Here is a 22,488-nt window from a genome sequence, read left to right as displayed (position 1 = left end):
GGAGTCCAGAAAATGGTTGTATCATCTTAGTTTAAAACCAAGAAGGTTAAGAGAAGGTCAAGTTTCTGTTTGATACCCTGAGAAAATTAGAATTGCTAGTAGCAGTTGGAGCTGTTACCTGGAGTTGTAGCCTATGTGCAGAACCGGGTGTTGCAGCACACCACAATTTGCCTGAGCAGAGTGCAGTGGAGTGAAAATTACTGCTAAGTTTAGAAATTACTAGCTGATCATTGTTTCATTATACGTGTGGTAAACTGTGAGTTGCTTTTGATTTTATTTTTGTGGTGGAAATGAGTCTTGAGTGTAACAATTAAGAGCATGATAAAGTAATAATTAAATGTAGTAGATCAATCAACACATGTAAATGCACCTTAATTTACACCTCATGGCCAGCTCAAGTGATCTGAAAGGTTTTAGAATCACAGAACAGTTTGGATTGGAAGGGACCTTTAAAGGCCATGTAGTCCAACCCCCTTGCAAGAAGCAGGGACATCTCCAACTCCAGGTTGCTCAGAGCCCGGTGCAACCTGGCCTTGAACGTTTCCAGGGATGGGGCATCCACCACCTGTCTGGGTAACCTGTTCCAATGTTCCACCACCCTTGGTGTAAAATTTTTTTTTCCTTATATCCAGTCTGAATCTACCTCCCTCTATCTTAAAACCATTGCCCCTTGTCCTGTTACAACAGGCCCTGCTGAAAAGTTTGTCCCCATCTTTCTTAAAGCTCTGGTGAGGTACTGGAAGGCTGCTATAGGGTCTCCCCTGAGCCTCCTCTTCTCCAGGCTGAACAGCCCCAACTCTCTCAGCCTGTCCTCACAGGAGAGGTGCTCCAGCCTTCTGATCATCTTTGTGGCCTCCTCTGGACCCTCTCCAACTGGTCCATGTCCTTGTTATGCTGGGGGCTCCAGGACTGGACACAGTCCTGTACAGCAGGTGGGGTCTCATGAGAGCAGAATAGAGGGGCAGCATCACCTCCCTTGACCTGCTGGCCATGCCTTTTTTGATGAAGCCCAGGATAAGATTGGTGTTCTGGGCTGTGAGTGCACATTGTTGGCTCATATCCAGCTTTTTGTCCACCAGTACCCTCAAGTCCCTCTCTTCAGGGCTGCGCTCAATCCTTTCATCTCCTAGTCTGTATTTGTTCCTGTGATTGCCCTTACCCACATGCAGGACTTTGCATTTGGCCTGATTGCAGTTCACAAGGTTTGCACGGGCCCACCTCTCCAGCCTGTCAAGGTTCCTCTGGATGGCATCCCTTCCTTCCAGCGTGTCAACGGCACCATGCAGCTTGGTTAAACAGGGCTGACTTCTGAGGAACGCCACTCGTCAGCATTCTCCACTTGGACATTGAGCAGTTGATGCAACTCTGAGTGAGGTCATCCATCCAATTCCTTATCCACCGAGTGGTCTGTCCATCAAACCCATGTCTGTCTAGTTCAGAGAGAAGGATGTCGTGTGGAACAGTGTCAGATGCTTTGCACGAGTCCAGCTAGACGATGTCAGTTGCTCATCCCTTGTCCAGCAAAGCTGTAACGCCGTCGTAGAAGGCTACCAAATTGGTCAAGCATGATTTGCCCTTAATGAAGCCGTTGGCTGTAACCAGTCACCTCCTTATTTTCCCGTGTGCCTTAGCATGGTTTCCAGAAGGATCTGCTCCATGATCTTGCCAGGCACAGAGGTGAGACTGACCAGCCTGTAGTTCTCTGGGTCTTCCTTTTTTCCCTTTTTAAAAATGGGGGTGATGTTACCCCTTTTCCAGTGAATGGGAATGTCACTCGACTGCCACAACTTCTCAAATATGATGGATAATGGCTTGGCAACTTAATCCACCACTTCCGTCAGGACCCACAGTTTTATTAATATGCAAGTTAGAAAGAGATTCAAAGCAAGTAGACTTGCTATTAATTTTGCAGTAAAAGTTAATGGAATAGTTTCAGGTTATTTAATTATTTGACATTGTTACTGTAGTAGCCTGAACTGAGCTTGGATGAGGAACAGTGACTTTAATACCAATAAATGTAGTGAACTATGGTGAAAATCTGTCTGCTGTTTTTATGTGCAAGATTTCAATTACTCTGCGTATTAATGTGGCTGAGACTGGCCTTTAAAAGAATAGCGTGATGCAGTTGCTTTAGTATATGCTGTGATTTTTGTGTCCCTTATTGTCATGGCCTGTCAGTACTTATGCAAGTAGTGGGATATTTAAACTAAAATTGACAGGAGTAAATAGAAAGTGATATTTTTAAGTACTGATAGACCTGAAAGGGGGAAGCTCTGTTGCTGAAGTCTTCTGAGTGAAGGATTAAGTAAATCAGTAGGAAATAGGTCTTTGATATAGGAGTTGAAGTTCCATAGTTTGTGTTTATATTAAAAACTAGGAGGGAGAGATGATGTGTTGCTATCTTAAACTGTAGGTGTGTTTATACTTAGAAGTATTTATTTAGTACTCCTTATCTGCAAATATTTTGTCATAGAGATTTTTGCAAAACCTTTGCTTTTAAAATAGGGGAGTTGGTGTCTTTACCAAGCTAGGAAGGGGCTGATCTCTTTTCATCTTATGATGCCCTGGCTGTCTTTTAGATGGCTGAGAGAGTAATGCTGGAGGGCTGGACTACAAAACTACGATAGCTTAAACTTCCTCCTGGGGTGGTAGACAACTTTTGGTTTATGTTCTTAAATCCGACTGGAAGCATGATTTCTTTGTTAGTATAAGAGACTGTCAAAGTTGTGTGTCAATGAGAATCTGCAGGTACATAACTGCCTTGCCTCTGCCTCCAGCTACTTGCAGCTTCTCTTCTCCCTGTTAAATTTGTTGCTTATCTTGAATAGCTACTGGCAGCAGTGTAGCTTATGCACCATAAGGAGATCTGGGAAGTGCGCTTGAGATATCTGAAAAAGTGCTGTGTGGTATCTTGCTTTAGTATTCTGTATTTTGCCCAGAGGAGTTTGAGTGACAAATGCAATATAAATGTAGAGATGGAGTAGATTATCCTGTTCCAGGTTCTGGGAGAGATTGACAGTACTTAAATGAGAAGGGAAAAACCATGTTACTTGTACAAGCGACTGCTAAAATGGATACAGAGTTTTAGAACTTCTTGCTTACATAGCTGTCCATGGGTTGAAGTCGTGGTTAGGCTTTACTTCATTTTGACTTCTTGCTCAATAATTTCCATTCGAAAGAAAAGGTCTACCTACCAGAGTAGGGACATCTTAGCTTTTATTTCAAGATTAGAGTATTACTTTGTCTTTTAGCTCCGTACTAAATCCAGGTAATGATAATACAGGAGAGTGTGGCTGTAAGGAAGAGATTTGAGGTACGGCAGGCAGGAAGGTGAAAGCTTGGTGTCGACATCTGGAGTGGTAAGAGAATAAGATTTTATCCTAGCTGTCTGTACTGGGTCAGACTGGGATGGAATAATTTTTCGTCGTAGCAGCCCATATGGTGCTGTGTTCTAGATTTGTGACCAAAGCACCATTGGTAAAACAGTAATGTTCTGGCTTTTGCTGAATAGCACTTACCCAGTGTTTCTTGCTGTGTCCCCCCTCAGGAGAGGATGGGGTCGGCTTGAGGTTCAGAAGGGACACAGCCAGGGCAGCTGATCCAAACTGACCAAAGAGATATTCCATTCCATAGAATGCCATGCTCAGCAATAAAAGCAAGGGCAGTGGGATGGGGCAGAGGATTTTTTTCCAAAGAGGCACTTTCTTGGAGCCTAGGTAGGTGTTGGTTTGGTGATGAGTGACGGCTTTTGCATCATTTGCTTCTTTATCTCCCCCCTGCCGCCCCTCCCCACTCCCCTTTGCTTGTTAAACTATCTTTATCTCAACCCATGAGTTTTTCTTGCCTTTGCTCTTGTGATTGTCTCCCTGATCCCGCTGTAAGAGAATGAGCAAGTGGCTGGGTGGGGACTGACCTGCCAGGCAGGGTCAATCCACCACACTGTCCTGGATACCTCTCAGTGTTTGCCCTCATTATATTTTTAAAGCATGAACACATTGTCCTTCTTTCCCACCTTGACCCCTCTTCCCCTAATTGTATAATTTGGTGAATGTCTTAATTTCAGAAATACAATATTGACAACTGTAGCAAGAGACAGAAAGTAGAATTAGAAGGAGCACAGTGTTAATATCTTCCACCAAGGGGAAGTAAAATATTGCGGTGTATGTTACACAGTAATAGGTTCGTTCCCAGTAACACTGGACTCCTCCACTGTGTTAACAATACACACTGGTAACCAGTGACTTTCAGGGCTGTGTCATTATGGATCAGCTACCACACTTTTTGATATAAAGCAGTTCTTGTCTCTGATTGCTGTCCTCCTCTCCCTGCCCCCATGGTTCTAGACCTTAATTACCTGTTCATGAATACTTGATGTAATTTGAGACATGTTTAATAACTGGATGTTTCCTTGATGTGGTTATTGATATCAGTACGCACTACAGCTGGGTTTTTTTGGCTATGAATGAGAATGTAATGTTGGCGATGTTTGTCAGCAGGATTTTACTGCTGTTAAGGAAAAAAATGCGAAGGTTCTGGGAAGGGAGAGATAGTGTCTGGTTTGTGCATCATTAGTACACTGGCTTTAACCAGTTCATCTACCAATTTGTGTTAATTGATGTTAAGGGGAAATTGGCAGAAGGCTTAAGAAGCTGGGCCCAGGAAATTCTCCTTCACTCTCTGAGTCTCAAAAACTCTGTGAGAACTGAATGTCATACAGCTATCTGCTGACATGCTTTGAGGTCTAGTAGTCCCTGGTTTTTTTTGAAAAGCTTTCTAAGTTGGCTTACTGCATTTTTCTGAAATAGTGGGGGTGCTGGAGTTATACAGGTTTCAGGTTCATGAGTTAAATAGTGAAAAGGCAGAGTGAAATGGGATGCACGCCTACTCTGTCACATAAAATGCGGTAGATTACATGCTTATTTAGCTGCATTTTTATTAGAACACGTACTGAAATTTCAAGTGCTTCTTAATGTTAGAATACGTGAAATGTAGACTTCTTTATTCTGAAACAGTAGGTAACACTATCTTTTTGTCTTTGATTTCTGTGTATGTTTTTTTTTAATAGAATATTCAAATAAAAACTTTGGCAGATGATGTGGTAAGGTCTTTGTAACATCTTAATTTGCAATGGTAACTCCACGCTGCATGCTATTTTACTTCAAAAGTTGTGGACAATGTAACATGTTCTTATAAGGATGTAACGCTTTAGATTTCAGAAAATTGAGTTACTGTGCATAGAGATCTTAATTTATAACTCCAGTTGAAGAAGAGTACTTAATGATACCTTCTTTAACCGTATTCTAAATATTTTAATAATCCTGTGGGTATGTTGAAACTGTTATTCAACAGTCCAAGTGTTATTTCTCCTGGCCTTCATTTTAACAGTAAAGGATCTGCAGTCGTTCTTCCGAGTTAGTTGGCACATAATTCAGGTGGAGTCATTTTGGCTAAGAAGTCTGTACTGTATGTCAAACTGAAGTTTGTACTCAGTACCACTAACTTTATAATTCTGAATACTCTGAAACCTATTGCAAAGTATTTTTACAGAAACTTATATAAAAATTGATTTCAGTAAACTGGCCACACTGACCACTTAGTTAATTATCACTTACATGTCTGAAATGAAGAACTTGGACTTAGTAGTCATGTAGAAGATTGATTTATGCTTTTAAAATAGTCTCACCATTGCAATCTGATTAAAGAAACCTGTTGTTGATAAGATATACTTGAAACAGATCACAGTATGGTGATATTGATCTTAAATGGCTTTTTTTTGGTGACTGCTGAATGGGCATTTTAATGTAAGTGAACACTAAAACTGCATTTTATAATTATTGGTTAATTTTGGCTACTGCCTTTCAGTAGGCTGTGCCCTAATTCTAGTTTCAAAAAATGTAATGTAAACCATTCTAATATGGGAAAAAATGGGATTAAAGTAAAATTCTTGCCTTGTTAAAGACATTAACAGTATCCTTGTAGGTAATGTGTTTCTGTCCACAAATGCAAGACTTCTAACAAGGAAGAAAACCCAAACCCAATCCCTCTCCCCTCAAAAACACAAACAAAGTAAAAAAAAACCTCCAAAGAAATTCAAAGGGCATGCAGCTTATCTAGGGATACTTTTCCTTCAAAAATTTGAAGTAGCTTTGTAGGATCTCAAAAAAACAACAAAACAAACCCAAAAATAAAACAAACCAAGAAAAAGAAACAAAAAGACAGAAAAAGAAAGAACCTTTCTTTCCCTTATTCCACAGCACTTGGTCAAATTTCTCCGCTCCTGACTGGACGGATCTAAAATGAACCCAAATTTCCCACAAATTAAATAATCTATTAGACTTTTCACACCTCACAGAGGTTGTTTAATTACAGAAAATACAAATTTTGATTTACGTATCTTCATAGAAATTGCAATAAATGCTGTGAATGATACTGGTAACCCTACGTAAGCTGCTATTAGATGAAAGCACATCTTCATAAGGCTGTTCAATACCTGAAATATATACACTAGTATTTGTTGATGCAAACAGTTTATTTAGAAAAATGTTCTCAAAATGAACATATCTATATGTATATGGTTAAATACAGTATTAAATAAAAAAATCTGACCCTATTCAGAACAGCATTACATATTGATGATACAGTAATAAATGGCCTTATAAGGAAGGTGCTCTTGTTGGCCGTTTCCAGTATTAACATATTAACTGAGTAAGCATGCTATTAAAAAAAATAAAAGGTGGGGGGTTTGGTATAAGGCATAAAACAAGTCAGCTTTAACCAGTGAAACGTTCTTGCAGAGTGTATGATATGCTTTCACTAATGTCTGTTACGTGTATTTAACTATGGGTGGCTGCTTCTATGTGAGTAATCTATTACCTGGCTTTTTAAAATGATGCACTAATTTCAGGAGTCCGTACTCAAAAGCACTTCAAGGAATTGTGAACTATACTTGGAGCATTAATTCCTCTACAAACTTTATTTTACTTTAGCAGGATTTTTTTATAAGCCTGATGAACTTGTGAGTACCTCCTTCCCAACGCTGGCTTTTTCAGTTGTCCTCCAAAGACTTATAGCTCTTCAGGTGAAGGAACGCTTGGACATTACCTTTGTGGTACCATATTTATTCACTGTCAGGATAATTAGGGTGTAATGTGAGAAGATGAGCTCAAGATTTTGAAATACTAAGAGTTTAACATTGATGTATACTTTTGAAACTGTGAGACATAGTTATATCCCTTTTGCATGTGACTTGTCATGAATTTACCTTAAATGTTGTTGTCTTTCTATGAAAAGTAATCTCTGAGTGTTAGAGTATTTTTACTTACAGTTCAGTTTGAGTTTTAACTCTGCTGCTTGGATTAACTAAAAATGTGTGTATTACTGCCATGTAATCGACTACTTCCCTATATTTCTATTTCTGCTTATTTTTAAATGGATGTCTTTGCAGCGTGACAGAATAACAAGCTTCAGAAAATCAGCAGTGAAAAAAGAGAAACCTCTCATTCAGCATCCTATTGACTCTCAACCTTCTATAAGTGAAATCCCACTTGCGCAGGCACTTGTTGATGAGCGTTGCATGAATTTATCAGAAAAAGAAGTTATGGATCTCTTTGAAAAAATGATGGTAAGATGATATGCCATATCGTTTTATGAGATTTTAATTTGTTTTCATATTGGCATTTCTTACGTAGTAGTGATTTTCAGATGTCGTTTTGGAAGTACTTGGGACGGCATAGCATAGACCTGATAGACCTATATAAATAGGCACATAAAACAATTAAGAATACTAGAATGCTAGTGTTATATATGTTTAAATTACTTGAGCTACTTCTACAGAGAAAACAAAGGCAAAAAGCCAGAAATTAAAATCTTAAGTTGCTGAGTATTTCATTAAGATAACCTACTGCTATTGAAGAATAGTTTTTAATAAACTTAAGTAAATATCTTTGGAAAATAGGCATTTCCATTAATAAAATCCTACTGTATAGAAAGCTGAATTTTTGCATGGTCTTGAATATTTTCTGTCTTAGGACCACTTGTCAAGGTTGGTGATTTCGCTCACAAGCAAGCTTTTCTATTAGTAGGACAGAAACAAACTTTTAAAATGTATTAGTGTTAGTACACAAAGTATAAGGAAATGCAGTATTTAGAGTATTGTTGGAAATACTGTTTTTTGTATCATTCTTTGAAGTTGTTATAAACTTCCAACACAGTCAGTATGGCATAAGAGCTGTCCAGTTCCATTGTGTAGCTCTGCTCTATTCAGTGAAGTTGTGAATCTCTTTTTGAAAGACTGGATAAGTGTTAATTAATGCTTCCTTGGTTGGCTTGTTAGATTAAGGGATTAATTTTTAACTTTTCCAATTAATGTTAATTGAAGCAGACAATAGGTCTGTCTTACGGAGACTAATAATTCTTGGAAAAATCTGTTATCTAGTAAGTTTTTACAGTAATATTTACTGGTCTTAGTTGCTGATCTGAAGTTGCTTTGACTTTCAATGGCAAGATGAGTCATGACTAGTAATGACTACATGTGTTTAATCAGTTATTACATTGAAACAGGCATCTTAAATTTAAGCTAGCAGAATGTTTGAATTTTTAGGTTTGTTTTAAATACAGCAGTTGGAACACATTCACATCTACTCCTGCCACAAGCTAATAATTTATGTAACAACAGCCTTCTGATTATATAGTGCATGAATTGTGTCCATTGTAATAAGATCTTATAAAAAACTCAAGAACTTCACAAGAGTTAACACTTATGTGATCAACTTGAGATGCAGAATTTTTAATTTTGTCCTCTAAGTTGTTTTGAAGCCTTGAAAACATTGAACACTTGAAGTGACAGAATTAAGTTAGAAAATTGGGTAGCTCAGAATGAAGCAAACCGAAATGCAGAAGAGCTGGAAAAAGTCACTTCTCTTTGTTCAAAAACGAGTTGTTTGTTTAAGAAAAGGAATGTAAAAATAACAAAGACTAACAAAAAGTGTAAAATACAATCATGATGTTGTGTGGTCTGTTTCTTTACAGGAAGACATGAATCTAAATGAAGAACGTAAAGCTCCTCTAAGAGATAAAGACCTGACCACAAAACGTGAGATGGTTGTCCAGTACATTTCTGCAACTGCCAAATCCGTAAGTACTCACCTCTCCACAACAGATGAAAGTAAGAAGCTTAGCTTTGTGAGTGTTACACTTCTCAAGCTTGAAATTTTCCTTTTTTTTTTAATTTTTTTTTTTCTGGATTTATCTTCTAAGAGTAGGAAAAAAATAATAATCTGCACTTACTAACATACTGTTAAATGCTTCCAGTTGCATCTGAAGGGTTAGTTCGTATTTCAGTTGTTGTGCAATGATAAAACTTGCTGCTTTCTTGTAAACAGTAAGAAATTGCGAATCCAGTGATGTAGAGTAATGGGCGGAACCTGAGCATATTTCTGTGGAATTCATCTTAGAAATTTTTGGTATAAAAAGTTTTTTGGAAGGGATAGTACGACTTTATGGTTTCATTAACGGCATGCATACTGGATATACAGTTTTCAGTGTTAGAAACGGAGAATCAAAATAGTGAAAGTATTTAAAATAGAAGTGAAGTCAGTATTTTAGTTTGATTTGAAACGTTGAGTGCCGTAGCTGGCTTGAAGACTGCTTTAATTATTCTGCTAAGAAATGTTCTGAGTTTAGATAAAATGATTCATTTAGTGAGAAGATGGTCTTAAAATGGATTTCAAATTGTATTATGAGTAGAAAAAAAATATATTCAGACCTTTCATTCATGGTGATAGTTCTCTGTACTTAAGTTGATTGATTAACCCTTAGTTTATAGATCCTTCAGGCAGAATTTTTGAAGATTGTTTTGGGGTACTGGAAATGTAGGAGAACCACTGGATACCCCAACATTCTTTGGGGTGGAGAAACACAGTTTCAAATAGCGAAGAGCAGCAATTTATTTGCTGGAGTGATACTAATAGTAATGGGACTATTAATACTAATTAGTTATAAAATACAACAATAATGCTTTTATGTGTTAAAACTTGACTATTGCAAATATAGTTCTTATGTAAAAGGAGACTATGCCACAAAAATTCATGAGTGTTGGATGAAACAGGTAGACATATATATACCGTGACTTCCATAGAAATAGGTTTTATCCTGATTTGTGCTACTGTTTGTTGTATAAAGAATTTTAAAGAAGCTAGTGCTGAATTCTGAGGAACTGAATTTACTGCAGTATTAGGGAGAAGCGATGATGGGAGGCTTTGTGTACCAAGGGGCAGTAGTATGCTTCAAGTGATAAAATTTGCTATCAGCATAATTCTTCAATAAAATTAGGTAATACATAGGATCTGATTTGGAAATTAGCATGAATCTTATCTTTTTTCACATCTAATTTATTGTGTGCAATAAAAGGTTACTGAATATGAAGACTATGTGTAGAATAATTGTGCAAATGCTTAATGGCAGCACTGCTAGCAGTTCTGCAAAGCTGAGTCTCAGTGCGAAATACAGATAACGTTAAATAATCAGCTGCTGTTTAGTGAAAATAAACTGGCAAATAAGGTTATGTTGGTGTCTGCCTAATGAATCTGTAACTATGGACTGCAAGCAGTATAGTTCACTTGTTTTTCTTTTAACCTTTAAAATCAGTTTTTGTGGAGTTAAATTTCAAAAAATTAAAACTGCAATACATGCAATTATTAAATACAAATACTTTGCATTAAACTGTATAAACTGAAAGAGTAACAACTTCTATTACAATGTGAAAATGGTAGTTTACATTTTTGAGAGGTGTGTTGTTCCTGCATGAGTTTGTCTTAAACAAAATCTGCAGTCCTTTAGTCTGCCCTGGAAGGAATCCAGGAAGCATGGTCTAGCTAAACATACAAGTTGGTGGAGAGTTATTCAAGCTGATGCAGTGAGTATTGTTAAATTTCCTGTTAATATATTATACTAATATACTAGGCCAGTTAATAAACTGGCCTAGACTGTCTTTGGGAACTATTGATGATGTGTTGTAAGGTTTTTGTCTTCACCTGGTGATCAATGTCAAATCTTAAGTTTTTGCTGCTTAAGCAAAAATATTTTACTGAAGCAGTAGAAACTTTCACAATGGAAATACTTGCAGTTCTTCCCCAAAAACTAGTTGGATGATGATGATCTCTCTTACGCAAAGCAATATTGAAGTGCAGATGCCTCAAGTACCATAATTTTGTAGCTGAGTAAGAAAAGCATGGCTACCATTGCATGTCTAACTGCTGAAAATTTTAACAGATTGCATTACTGCCACCGTATGCGCTGCAGCATGGGAAACTTAACAGAACTGGGGATGTGTCTGCCAAAATCTACTAACTAACAGGAAAAAAAAAATCCCCAAATGTCTTCATACAGGAGTGTGCACTTTGAACTTAAGTCAGTGCCAATATGGATGTTTTATACATATTGGAAATGTTTTTCCTAATGGAAAAAAGGCTCGTATTGAAGTTTGTGTGCTTTAGTAAGTCCTTCCTGCAATTGAATGGCAGCATTTGAATGGAATAATTTCAGGTTGTTCAGAAATATGAATGACCTTTCTGTAGTGCGGTACCTTAATTTAGCTTTTCATTAGCATCTTGACTGATTTAAAAAATATCAAAAGTAGAGCTCAATTGTAAAATGTTAATTAGGATCTTATAATAAAGCAAAACCTCATTTTGAATGTTAATTTTGTCTTGTTTGTGTTTAGTTGAACTCAAGCCCTAGCCAATTCTTACTGCATCATGAATTGTCAAAATTTCTTCAGGCCATCTTCAGGCTTGTCTTCCATGAAAATGCTGATCGCATTCAAAATGATAATTCTTAAAATTTTCTGCCTTTTCCTTTGGTCACAGATAACTGTTCATCTGTCTTCCTTTTTTATGCTGAAAATACTTGGGCCTTTTCCTCTACTTAGGGCTCATGAAACACGCTTAACAGTTGATGTGACTTTTCTTCCAGTTCATTTCATGTTTGTTTTAGTTAGGCTTTTGAGCTTTCTCCACTCATTTGAAAATACCTCTCTGATTTGCTGATGTTGTCTTAACCAAATTATTTTTAAATTTGGTGCTTTGTTTTCTCTGCCTTGTGTGCCATCTGCAGCATGTTGACCATGCTTTTCTGAAACATTGTACTGTCTTCAGAGTTCTGAGTGAGAAGGAAACCTTGCTTTTCAGTGGATGAAAATAAGCTTTCTTTTTCCTTGGAGCTCGGAGGAAGGCTAGAAGCTAATAAGCTGGATGCTTTCATGTGAAGTGATTATCTGTGCTTCTGATTCCTTCTCTCACTTGAAGAGAAAGATTGTAGTCCATGGAAATTATACTTGGGAAATAGTGAAGGTTCAAAATTTTATTCCGGAATTGAACTCAGTGACATCTCATGCTGTATTGAATGGTGAGAGAATAGGTAGTACATTAAGAAAAGAGATTATCTGATGATGACAGCTTGTCTTGTGCTTCTAGGGGAAGCTTCCTCAGGAAGAGCAGAGAAGAGGTGATTGTGAAAGACTTGCAGGGACTTCTGTCTTCTGAAAGACTTCCTAAAAGAATAATGGAAGAGATAAGAGTAGAAACTGAAGTGGATAGAGGGTGAACAGATAGAATCAAATTCAGATCTCAAACAAAATCATACTGTCTCAGGCTCTTAATCAGATAGAAGTGGTTATTGGATAAACTGGCTGCTTGCAGCAAGTAGCTGTTAAGGAAAGGCCTACAATATTTAGGCAGAAGTCGTAGTCCTGGTGTTCACAGGAACATGGTCATTTGTGCGAAGTGGTAGAACAGGGCAGAGATGTGCTGCCTTTCTACGTTTTCTTCTGTGTAAAATCAAATTCTTTATGAATACGCAGAGATGCTGTTCCATGGTAAAAAGAGAAGATGTCATTCTGTAAATCACTGTTTAATTATCCATGTAATTAAAAGCATCCATACTGAGCAGTTGAAGGAAAATGCCACATGAGATTTTTCTCAAATGCAAGTTAGATTTATAACTGTAGGCTATGCTTTTGATTATGAAAACTTAATTAAATTCAGAGATGACATCATTAAATAGATCAAAAGCTCCATAATAAATGAAGTTGTTGTACGTACAAGGAAGTCAGTATGGAAATAGTTTTTTCTGTAGTTTTCTCAATGTCATACATAAAATATCTGACCTGATAATTTTAACACAAAGGCATATCTCTTAATCTTGCAAGATGTAGATGTCAAGCTAGTATTTAGTTATTTGTTTGTAAATGTGTAAAATTCTGATGATTCAGCAGCAGAACATAAGAACTTCAAATAACTTAGAGCTACTTTTCCTGTTGAGAAGCTGTAACTCTTAACCAGTTTGATAAAGTAATAAAAGAATGTAACTACTACTAATGATTAAACACTGAAAAATTTTTGTGATGCTACATCCTACTAAGTACTTTGCTGTGTTCATTTATGTGTTATTGTTATCTTTTTTACACAATAACCTCTCTTGGCTGACCACTGCATGCAGATAGTCGGAAGTAAAGTTCCGGTGAGTATGAACATGATAGTTTTGTTTTTTCTTATGAATACATTTCCATTTTTAGAGATTAGGCTGGAATATTTTGGATTTTTATCTTGGACGAAAAAGTTCAGTGGGCTTAACTGAATCCTTGTTGTATCAAAATAATTATCAACTACCTCAATCATATTTATCTTATAAGATCATTGATTGCACTTCTGAGGGATCTACTCTTAAGTTTTTGGGAATCTATTTCCAAATACTTCAGACTTATTGAGAACTGATCTGTTTGTAGTGAGCAACAATATAATTTAGACTTGTCTTGCTTTTTGTTGAAGGCAATGTCTTGAAACTTTAAATTTACAGTACCTGGCTTACTTCATTGTGATTAGACATGGATATTTTTAATGTCCTCATTGTTAGTATTCATAGTTTATCATGGAAATGTCAACTACTGGATATGGGGGTGAAAATAAGATTAACAGAGAGGATTCAGGAGGTCAATTAATAAGCCTAAGATTCGATCACTCACAGCACAACTTTTCTCTTACTAAGTACTCAGCTACATTTTATGTTGTCATGATTGAATTCAGTGATTTTTTTTTTTTTTTTTTTTTATTTTTAGTAAGTATTTGTTAGACCTCATTTGTTAGACTGAATTCAGCAAATTTTTGTTTCCTGGGAAAAAGGGTTTTTTTTTGGGAATAATAACATATACATTTAAAATGATGGCTGAAAGTACAGAACAGGTGTTCTTTTAAATTATGGATGGACTTAATTTTTGATTGTAGCTAAAACATGCTTTTCAGGTTCTGCAAGGTTTTCTACTTAGATTGTATTCAGTAATTACATTTTGTAGTAAAAATAATAAAGAACAAACTGTGATTTAAAACTGTCTAATCATTGTCTTAGATGTACTTAAATATATGAGGATATAGAAGTAGGGATAAAGAAATAGCTATTGGCTTTGTTGTATTCAGAGTGGTCTTTAAACAGACTTGTCTGTCTGTATTCACCAGTACTTTTTAGTTTTGTGCTCAATACTGGTTCTTATGGTGACTGAGAAAACACGTAAGCAGAGTGAAGGTATTTAAAGGTATTTGATTTTTGATGGGACAAATTATGAATTCTCCAGTTCAGTGCGTTAAAAACAGTTTCAAATAATTCCTGCTGCTGTGTAATTTCCTTATGATAAGAATTAGCGTCAGGAGCTGCTTTGTGGAGAGATTATTTTTTAAAGGAAACGGATATATGCAGAAGAGGTGGTGGGGAAACTAACCTCTGTTTTCTTCCTCATGCCTTTTAATTTGGGGTCTGATGGAGAGTAAGAATAGTTAGGCATTCAAAGCATGGTTTTGCACAGATAACTTGCAAAATAGTAAAGTAAGAAATGCCATTCTTAGAGTGTGGCTTCTGCATGTTACTGCTTAAAGATTGCACGCATCTTGGTGTGCTTCTAGTACTGCTGGGTTGTACTGCCAGCTGCAGAGGTTTGCCTCTTAATAGGGAGTGAGAGCTTTAAATTAAATTTGAGTTTTCCTTGGGATCTCAAGCACTGGTGCCTACTTGTCATTTTAGATGCTTGCGAAGTAGCCTTTCTTTGCATTTATAGACGGTGATAATTGCACTGAAATGGCAGCTGTGCATCTTCTGTTTGTCTATAAGGCATTAATGGAGATGTCTACAGTAGGATTGGCTTGTTAGTTCTGTTTTTAATGGGTTACATTAATGTGTTTGGCTACTATCTATGGAGTAAAGGGAATATGGACTGTGTAAACTTCTAATTTCTAGTTCAGGAGCTGATAGGGTGTTTCCTCATAGCTTGAACAAGAATACTGCTTGGACGTTTTCTGAGTCAATGCGCAGCATTCCTAAAACCACACAAACCACCCCTCCAAAGAACTTGTCTTATCTGACTTTGTTATCGTACTGTAGTTAAAATGTGGTTTCTTTGCTTGAGATAGAAACAGACTTGTATGAACAGAGAGTCTGCAAAAACTCTTTGCTTTCCCATTTTGTTAGATACTGGTTTTCAAGCTTGTGTACAGGCCTGTGGTGGCACATCCGAGTGGGCTATAAAGCTGATCATTTGCTGAGTCCCTACTAGTAGTTACGAAGGTCCTACACGAGGAATTTCTTTGTATAGCTAACAACTTTGAAATTACCTGGAGTCAAAGTAGAGTAAGACAAACTGAAATAAAAATATCTAAAATATTTAATTGTTGCCTTGTTTTCTAAATATGAGGGAAAAAAAAAGTTTGTGTAGAGAGAAAATTATGCTCAAGTTTGTTTTTCACTGTATCCTGCACTGTAAGGTGTCTGTCCTGTCTCTGTGTCACTGTTGTCCCTTAAGCCCTGAAGTGTGTCCTGCACACATATTTGAATTTATTAAGTTTACCTCCTTAATGGGAAAGCAAGCTAGGTTTTCTTTTACGTACCTGTGTTTTTGTGAGGCTTCTAGAGTTCCCTTAAGTTTAGTTTTTCATTAAAACTTCATCGCTTTTAACTTCCTCAGAGAAGGATTTTAAATGCATGGTCCAGGCTTTCATTTGAGTTGTCATGAATGAATAATTCCATACTTTAATTGTAATACTGTGAAGGTGACTGGTCATAAAGTAATTTCTAAGATTTTTTGATCTTATGCATGGATTTAATCTCTGGAAGTTCTGGTGTGGGACCTAACCCTCTGGGTTTCTCTGTACCTTGCTTTTGCCTTAGTCTTCATTAGATGCTCTAACATAGAGCATAATTTTCACTAAAACCTTCTACTTCGAAGTAAGTGAGAAGCGTATATATCAAAATCTGATCCGTGTAAAGGCATAGCATGACTTCATAGTATTCAAATCAAACTCTTGATGAATAAGGAAATAAAAGAAATAGCACCTGGTTGTAGCACTCCAGTTACCATGGCTAGAAGTAAAAGTGGATTGAGACTGAAAAGTTGCAGAAAATAACAGAAAGTAATCCTGTTCAGCTGAGAACTCTCTACCATGAATTGGAGTATTTGGGTGAAAGGTTTTGAGAATGGATTTTTATGACCGACATTTAGTGATCATGTGTTTTGAAGAGGAGGGGAAAAAAGAACGAAGAGATGGTTCCTTATTGCTATGCAGTTAAAGGTACTTAGTCATGCAATGGAGAAGGAGGTCTGTCCTGTACGGCAGGGTAAGGAGGTTTAGGAGATCATGCTGCCAATTCCTCTAATTTTTAACCTATTTTAACTATTTTGAGGGAGTCGTTAGGTCTTCTGTAAACAAGGGGCTAGACAGCATACAGGAGCCTCACTAATGTCCTTGGTGCATAGAAAAGGGAGGCAGCAAGAGCACACCTTTGTTGAAATATGAAAGAAAATGTAGCAAAGAACTTAAATGCCTCATCTGAATGGGTGTTTCCTTTGGAGCTTGCAGCAGACCACAGTGGAAGAGCAAACCACAGGAAATAATCTTTTTGGAAAACCAATTACATCTTGCGTTGTACAGTGCTTTTCAGGGTCTAGCTTAACATGTAACGGCATTTGATTGAAGTTTCCATTGTCTCATCTCTTTATAGATTTTGTGGCTTACAGCAGTGCTGCTGTTTCCTTACTTTACTCTTAGGGTTTCGGGAAGGGCTGTTGTCTGAAATGACCAAAACTGTACCCAGTGTTGTGTAGACGTTGTACCTTAGTTACACGTGTAACCTTTTTCGGTTTCCATCCAATACAATGAACGGCATAAAGCTGTCCCTGTTTTCTAGTTCTTTACCTTATGGTCTTTCAAAGCGATGATTTTTCTGTACTATTATGATTTTTAGTATGTAGTGCTAATATACTGAAAAGTTAGTTCCTGCTCTTGTAAAGATAACCTCCACGTGCTGATTTCTTTTTCCTTTGGTGGAGGAGCATCTCTCTGTTTAGGAGGTTGATAGTGACAGATTGTAGTTTCTTTGTATCTTATTTACTCATCTTTATGTCTGACTTGGTTCTTCAGTGTGTAACTGACATATATTGTCTGGCTAAGGGTGCTGTGCATGTCAGCAAGAAACATCTTCAAAGTTGACATAGTCCAGAGGACACTGTCTTAACGCTTTCAAAATCTGTGTCAGATTTTTTTTGTTGAGATGAGGACAAACAAGCTGAAAGTACGTTGTGAATATTTACATAGCTCTGTTATATGAAGTAATACTGGAATGTATGTAGGTTGAGATCATTAACTTAAATGTAGACAAGTCATTTTGTTATCAGCCATCCTTGGTGCCATTTTTGGAAAACAAACACTGAGAATTTGAATAGAGCAAACCAGAACCTTCATTAAAAAACTAACTTTTTGAAAGAGACAGACAATTACAGTAGTCAGAGAGGATTCTGATATTATTAAAACCAAATAGATATAAATTCTATTCTGGGTCAGGCACTTTTCATGTTGCCTTCACACCCATGACACCTCTTTATCAGGTCCTCTTCAGTTTGAGCTAAGAGACCATTTGAGCTAAGGAGCTTTAGGAACCGCGTACTAATCATAACCGCTCTTCTGAGATAAGCCTACTTTTCTGCAACTTGTCAGAGCTGTATGAAAGATCAGTCGCACTCTTTGGTAAACTATTTTGTATATTATTCATGGTTTTGAATACTACAGCTCTGAAAACTGATTATCAGGCATTTTAATACTGAAGTACCCTGTAGGTAGTTATTTTCCTGTAATGACACTTCAGTAGGCAGATGAGCTCTTTGTAAAAATCTTCCATGTGATTCTTTTGTAGCAAACAAGATCTTCTAGAGATCTCTATTAGTGACCAAACATAGAATTATGGTACAGCAAGAAATCATTGAGTCATGTAGTTGCATGATTTAAAAAACACTGATTTAACAGTTGGCGGATACCAGCTCCTTTTCCAAGTCATTTTCAGTGGCTTGTCTTCTCTTCTTTTGGAGAAGAGAGCATTAATTTGAGAGCCAGGGTATGTCTGTAGTGATAATGCACAGCTTTCTTAAAAGAGGAGACGAGTACAAAGGGAATGATCAGACAAGCTTAATAACAAGTGTGGGAGTTCTTATGTCTCTCTGCTTATGGTTGTTTCTAGTACAGTGTTGTGAAGTAGATGTCAAGTGAGAGTGTAGCAGTTGAACATGTTAATACAACTGAGTGATGGAATTAAATGTTTATATTGAAGGTGTAGTACATGGAGTTTACTCGATTTACCCTTGTGATGCAAAACCTAAATTGTTAAACACTTAGAAAAAATCGAAGTCGGGTGTCTTTAATAGCTGTACAGGGAAAATGGTAATTTTAAAGTTCACGTGGCGATATTGGCCTTACGTATTCTCATCTAAGCTCTACTGTGATCAATGTAACATTAAGCAGCATTCTGTCTTCTGTGATAGGGTGGACTGAAAAACAGCAAGCATGAATGCACACTGTCCTCGCAAGAATATATTCATGAATTACGATCTGGAATTTCAGAGGAAAAGCTTCTTAATTGTCTAGAGTCTTTGAGAGTGTCTCTAACTAGCAATCCAGTCAGGTAAGTAGTAATTTCTACTGTAGTTCTCATCGTGCTGTCTTTGCTTAGCAATAAAAAATGTGTTTTGGTGTTAGTTTTGTTTCCCCGCCCCGAGTAATTATGCTAATACGTGTTGGCACAAGAAAGTAGTTTTCAGCACACTGGAAAATAATAAGTGAAATGTTTGCAATTGTCTGCAATATCTTCTGACTTTTCATAGTGCTTTTCAACAACTCCTAGAGCTGCTCCTAAAGCAGTGTCTATGAAGAGATGTACAAGCAGTATTGGAGACATAACTTTGCAAGTTTTACATTTGATTAAGAAATAATTGAAAGCGTTTTTCTTTCTTTTTCCAGTTGGGTTAACAATTTTGGACATGAAGGTCTTGGTCTTCTGTTGGATGTATTGGAAAAGCTTCTGGACAAGAAACAGTAAGGACTCGGATCATTTGAAGGATGGGGTGGGGGAGCTTGTGAAGATTATTGGTACTTACATTATTTTCCTCCTCCTTTTCAAGGCAAGAAAGTATTGATAAGAAGAATCAGCATAAACTTATCCAGTGCCTCAAAGCATTTATGAACAATAAAGTAAGAAATATTTTAAGTTCTGATACTTCTAGCACGATTGTTTTTTGTTAACTTGAAGATACATGTAGCATGTTGAATCTCAGGAAAGGAAGGAAAGCTTGTACATCCAGTGTCAACTGACTCTTTGGAAATTTAGGTCTTAAACTTAGTGTAACTTTTTTGAGAGTCTGGTTCATAAACCTTCTGCATATGCATTTTGTCTTAGTTTTGTTAAATATTATTGATTTTTAGAGGTAAAATATTTGGCAAACAGAGGTTGATAGTATGGATTTGAAGTAAGTGAATTAGGAAATTAATTGCTTATGAAATTGAAAGGAAAATATTTATTTCTAAATTCTGATTTCAGTATGATTGTTTTTGTTGATATATTGTACTTTTTATCAGATTTTAAATTGAGTATGATTTAATATCTTTTCAGCTAAAGCTTTTAAGTTAGTAGGTAGTGGGTAGAGGATAAGACTTTAGTCTAGTTTGCATCTAACTTGTTTCTGACATGAGTTACTCATGGTCATAAAGTCATAGTACTGCTTCTAGGAATTGATGGCGTTAAACTTGTAATTTTGCTTTATTCTTAAAAAAACTACAATGTTGTTATAACAATTTATTTCCCCCTACCTATGAAAATATAAATGTGCATTGAAGTGACTCAGTTTAGTAAAATCTCATGGAATAGCCTGGAAAAAAAAAAAACAAACTGATTTGTCTTTTGATGGTTACCTGATTTTACAAGATACAGTATCTTCCTTAGGAGCTGACTTTGTCTCTTAGGAGAAAGCCTCAAATGGGAATTTGGGAAGTTTGACTTGTGTCTCCAGTGGTAATATCCAGAAAGTTTCAGTAAAGTGTTGCTTAAGTTCAGTATAGGGTGGGATCAGTGTGTGAGAGGATTCCTAAGGATCTAAAGCCCAAAGATGGTGATGATGAGTGAGGCAAATACAAACTTTTAACTGTAAGCTTTTTGTTTCTTTAAGTACGGATTGCAAAGGATTTTAGGAGATGAAAGAAGTCTCTTGCTGTTATCAAGAGCGATTGATCCAAAGCAACCACACATGATGACTGAAACAGTGAAAATACTTTCTGCTCTCTGCATTGTTGGAGAGGAAAATATGTAAGTTACTGAAATAAAGTTGTGGGTGTTTTGTTTTTGTTTGTGGTTTTTTTTTTTTTTCTTTTGAATGCTCATGAGTTGTCAGTTTGGACACAGGTAAGAAGATTTGTCAGTGAAACTAATGTAACCTGTTAAGTCTTTACTTTCTTAATGTAGTTTAAATGAAAAGAGACTTTCACCTGTTCGGTTGCGTTAATCAGGTATTAAATAAAACGAAAACAAATGAGCAGAGATCTACAAACTGTGGGTTAAGTGGAAGGTCTGAAAGGACTATGATTGCTTACTATATAGATAAGACTTAATGAGCCATCACTATCCATAAATGGCTGCTTAAAAATATATATAAGTTAATTCATATATTTCTGGCTGTTTTCAGGAATTGTGAACTTCTTATTGCCACAAGGAAAGCTGTCAGATTTAAAGACAGTTTAGAACAATGTGTGTTAGCATGGGGCACTTCTGAGCCTATTGTTTTGGGCAGGATTGAGATTGGGACAATCTCCCCTGAGGAGACTTGAAAACTACTGATTTAACACCACATGTTAGGATTTTTCATTAGTTTAGAAGAACATATTAATAGTAGAGAAATAAGTATATATTTTATTTATGGTTTTATGAAAATATCATTTCTCCATAAGCATAACAAATTTGTCAGGGCCAGAAAGTTTACATTTATAGCTGAAGTTTTGAATAGTTTGTTAGAGATATGTAGCACATGTCCATGAGCTTTTTAAAACAAAAACAATCAGTTGCTATATGTTTGCTGTGACTTATTGAGTGTCTTAGGCATTTTTAACCTTCAGTAAAACTAGCTCCATGTCTTGTATGCAATAAATAAATAAAACCACTTTGATTTCTGAAAATACAATGTTTTAGAATTCCCAGATGTCACGCATGTCAACTAGCACCTAGTGCACAGTCTTGCAGTAGTAGGTTTTTTATTTATTTATTTTTTTAAATTTTTCTCCCTCAGTGGTTGTTTCTTAGCTGAATGTCACAGTAATTTAGAGTTTTATTCACCTTTTTTTGTGATTCAGCATTAGTCTTGTAGATATTTTAACGCTTGGTTCTTGGTTTATTTTTAAGTTTATGTTGATAAATACATTCAGATTCTCTGTCAGTGCACTAAAGTCTTGAGTTGTGTAATTAATGGGCTAATTATCGTTAAAATGAGGAGGTTGACTGTGGTACTCTTTTGACAATTTGTCTTTCTCTTAGCCTGGACAAGCTTTTAGGTGCTATAACCACGGCTGCTGAAAGGCACAATAGGGAACGTTTTTCTCAGATTGTCGAAGGACTGGAAAACCATGAATTCTTGCAACTGCAGGTGGGTTCACTTTTTTATAAGCTTGCTAATACTTCAGAAATAATAAAAGATACTAGAAGACTATGTTTTATTTTATGATCTTTAAATTATTTGTTATAAATGAGTTGAGTCCCAAAACAGGATTCCAATTATAGTTTCCAATTTATTGAATAGAAACAAGCAAACAGCGCGGGGTGCGCCGGGAGTCTCCGCTCCGCCAAGACGTGCACCCCTTTGTTCACAGTTACAGTATTGATAACCTCTCCCGGTCCCCCCATCGTGCCTGTCTCCTTTTTTTGGGGGAGCTCACAATCTACACTCCATTGGTTACTCACACCGTTCGCGGCAGGTACTGATTGGCCAAGAGCGTACCACTAGCCACTCTACAGGTGTTAATTGGCTAAAAGTACAGAAGCGGCGGGTCCCATCTTTGGGGTTGTTTACGTGCCCGTGCTCATCAGCCGCCAGCCCGCCGTTCCCGGCTTTTGTTCGCTCCATTGTCAAGTGTCCTTCTTATGCAAACA

General features: G+C 36.8%; 1 protein-coding gene across 1 annotated transcript in view; it reads left to right on the top strand.

Annotated features, from left to right (window-relative positions):
• DIAPH2 (diaphanous related formin 2) overlaps nt 1-22,488 on the top strand; it is a 239,813-nt gene that overhangs the window by 15,362 nt on the left and 201,963 nt on the right. Inside the window, exons 2-10 of the mRNA XM_086756069.1 lie at nt 5,066-5,098; nt 7,445-7,621; nt 9,028-9,132; nt 13,495-13,515; nt 18,845-18,984; nt 19,320-19,394; nt 19,481-19,550; nt 20,522-20,658; nt 21,877-21,985. Coding sequence (XP_086612195.1) covers nt 5,066-5,098; nt 7,445-7,621; nt 9,028-9,132; nt 13,495-13,515; nt 18,845-18,984; nt 19,320-19,394; nt 19,481-19,550; nt 20,522-20,658; nt 21,877-21,985 — 867 coding nt within the window. The remainder of the gene's footprint in view (nt 1-5,065; nt 5,099-7,444; nt 7,622-9,027; nt 9,133-13,494; nt 13,516-18,844; nt 18,985-19,319; nt 19,395-19,480; nt 19,551-20,521; nt 20,659-21,876; nt 21,986-22,488) is intronic.

This window comes from Chlamydotis macqueenii, chromosome 11 (genome assembly GCF_036417535.1).
Source record: "Chlamydotis macqueenii isolate bChlMac1 chromosome 11, bChlMac1.mat, whole genome shotgun sequence".
Taxonomy (NCBI): Eukaryota; Metazoa; Chordata; class Aves; order Otidiformes; family Otididae; genus Chlamydotis; species Chlamydotis macqueenii.
The sequence above is the reverse complement of the archived record's forward strand: the minus strand, read 5'-3'. Positions and strand labels throughout refer to the sequence as shown.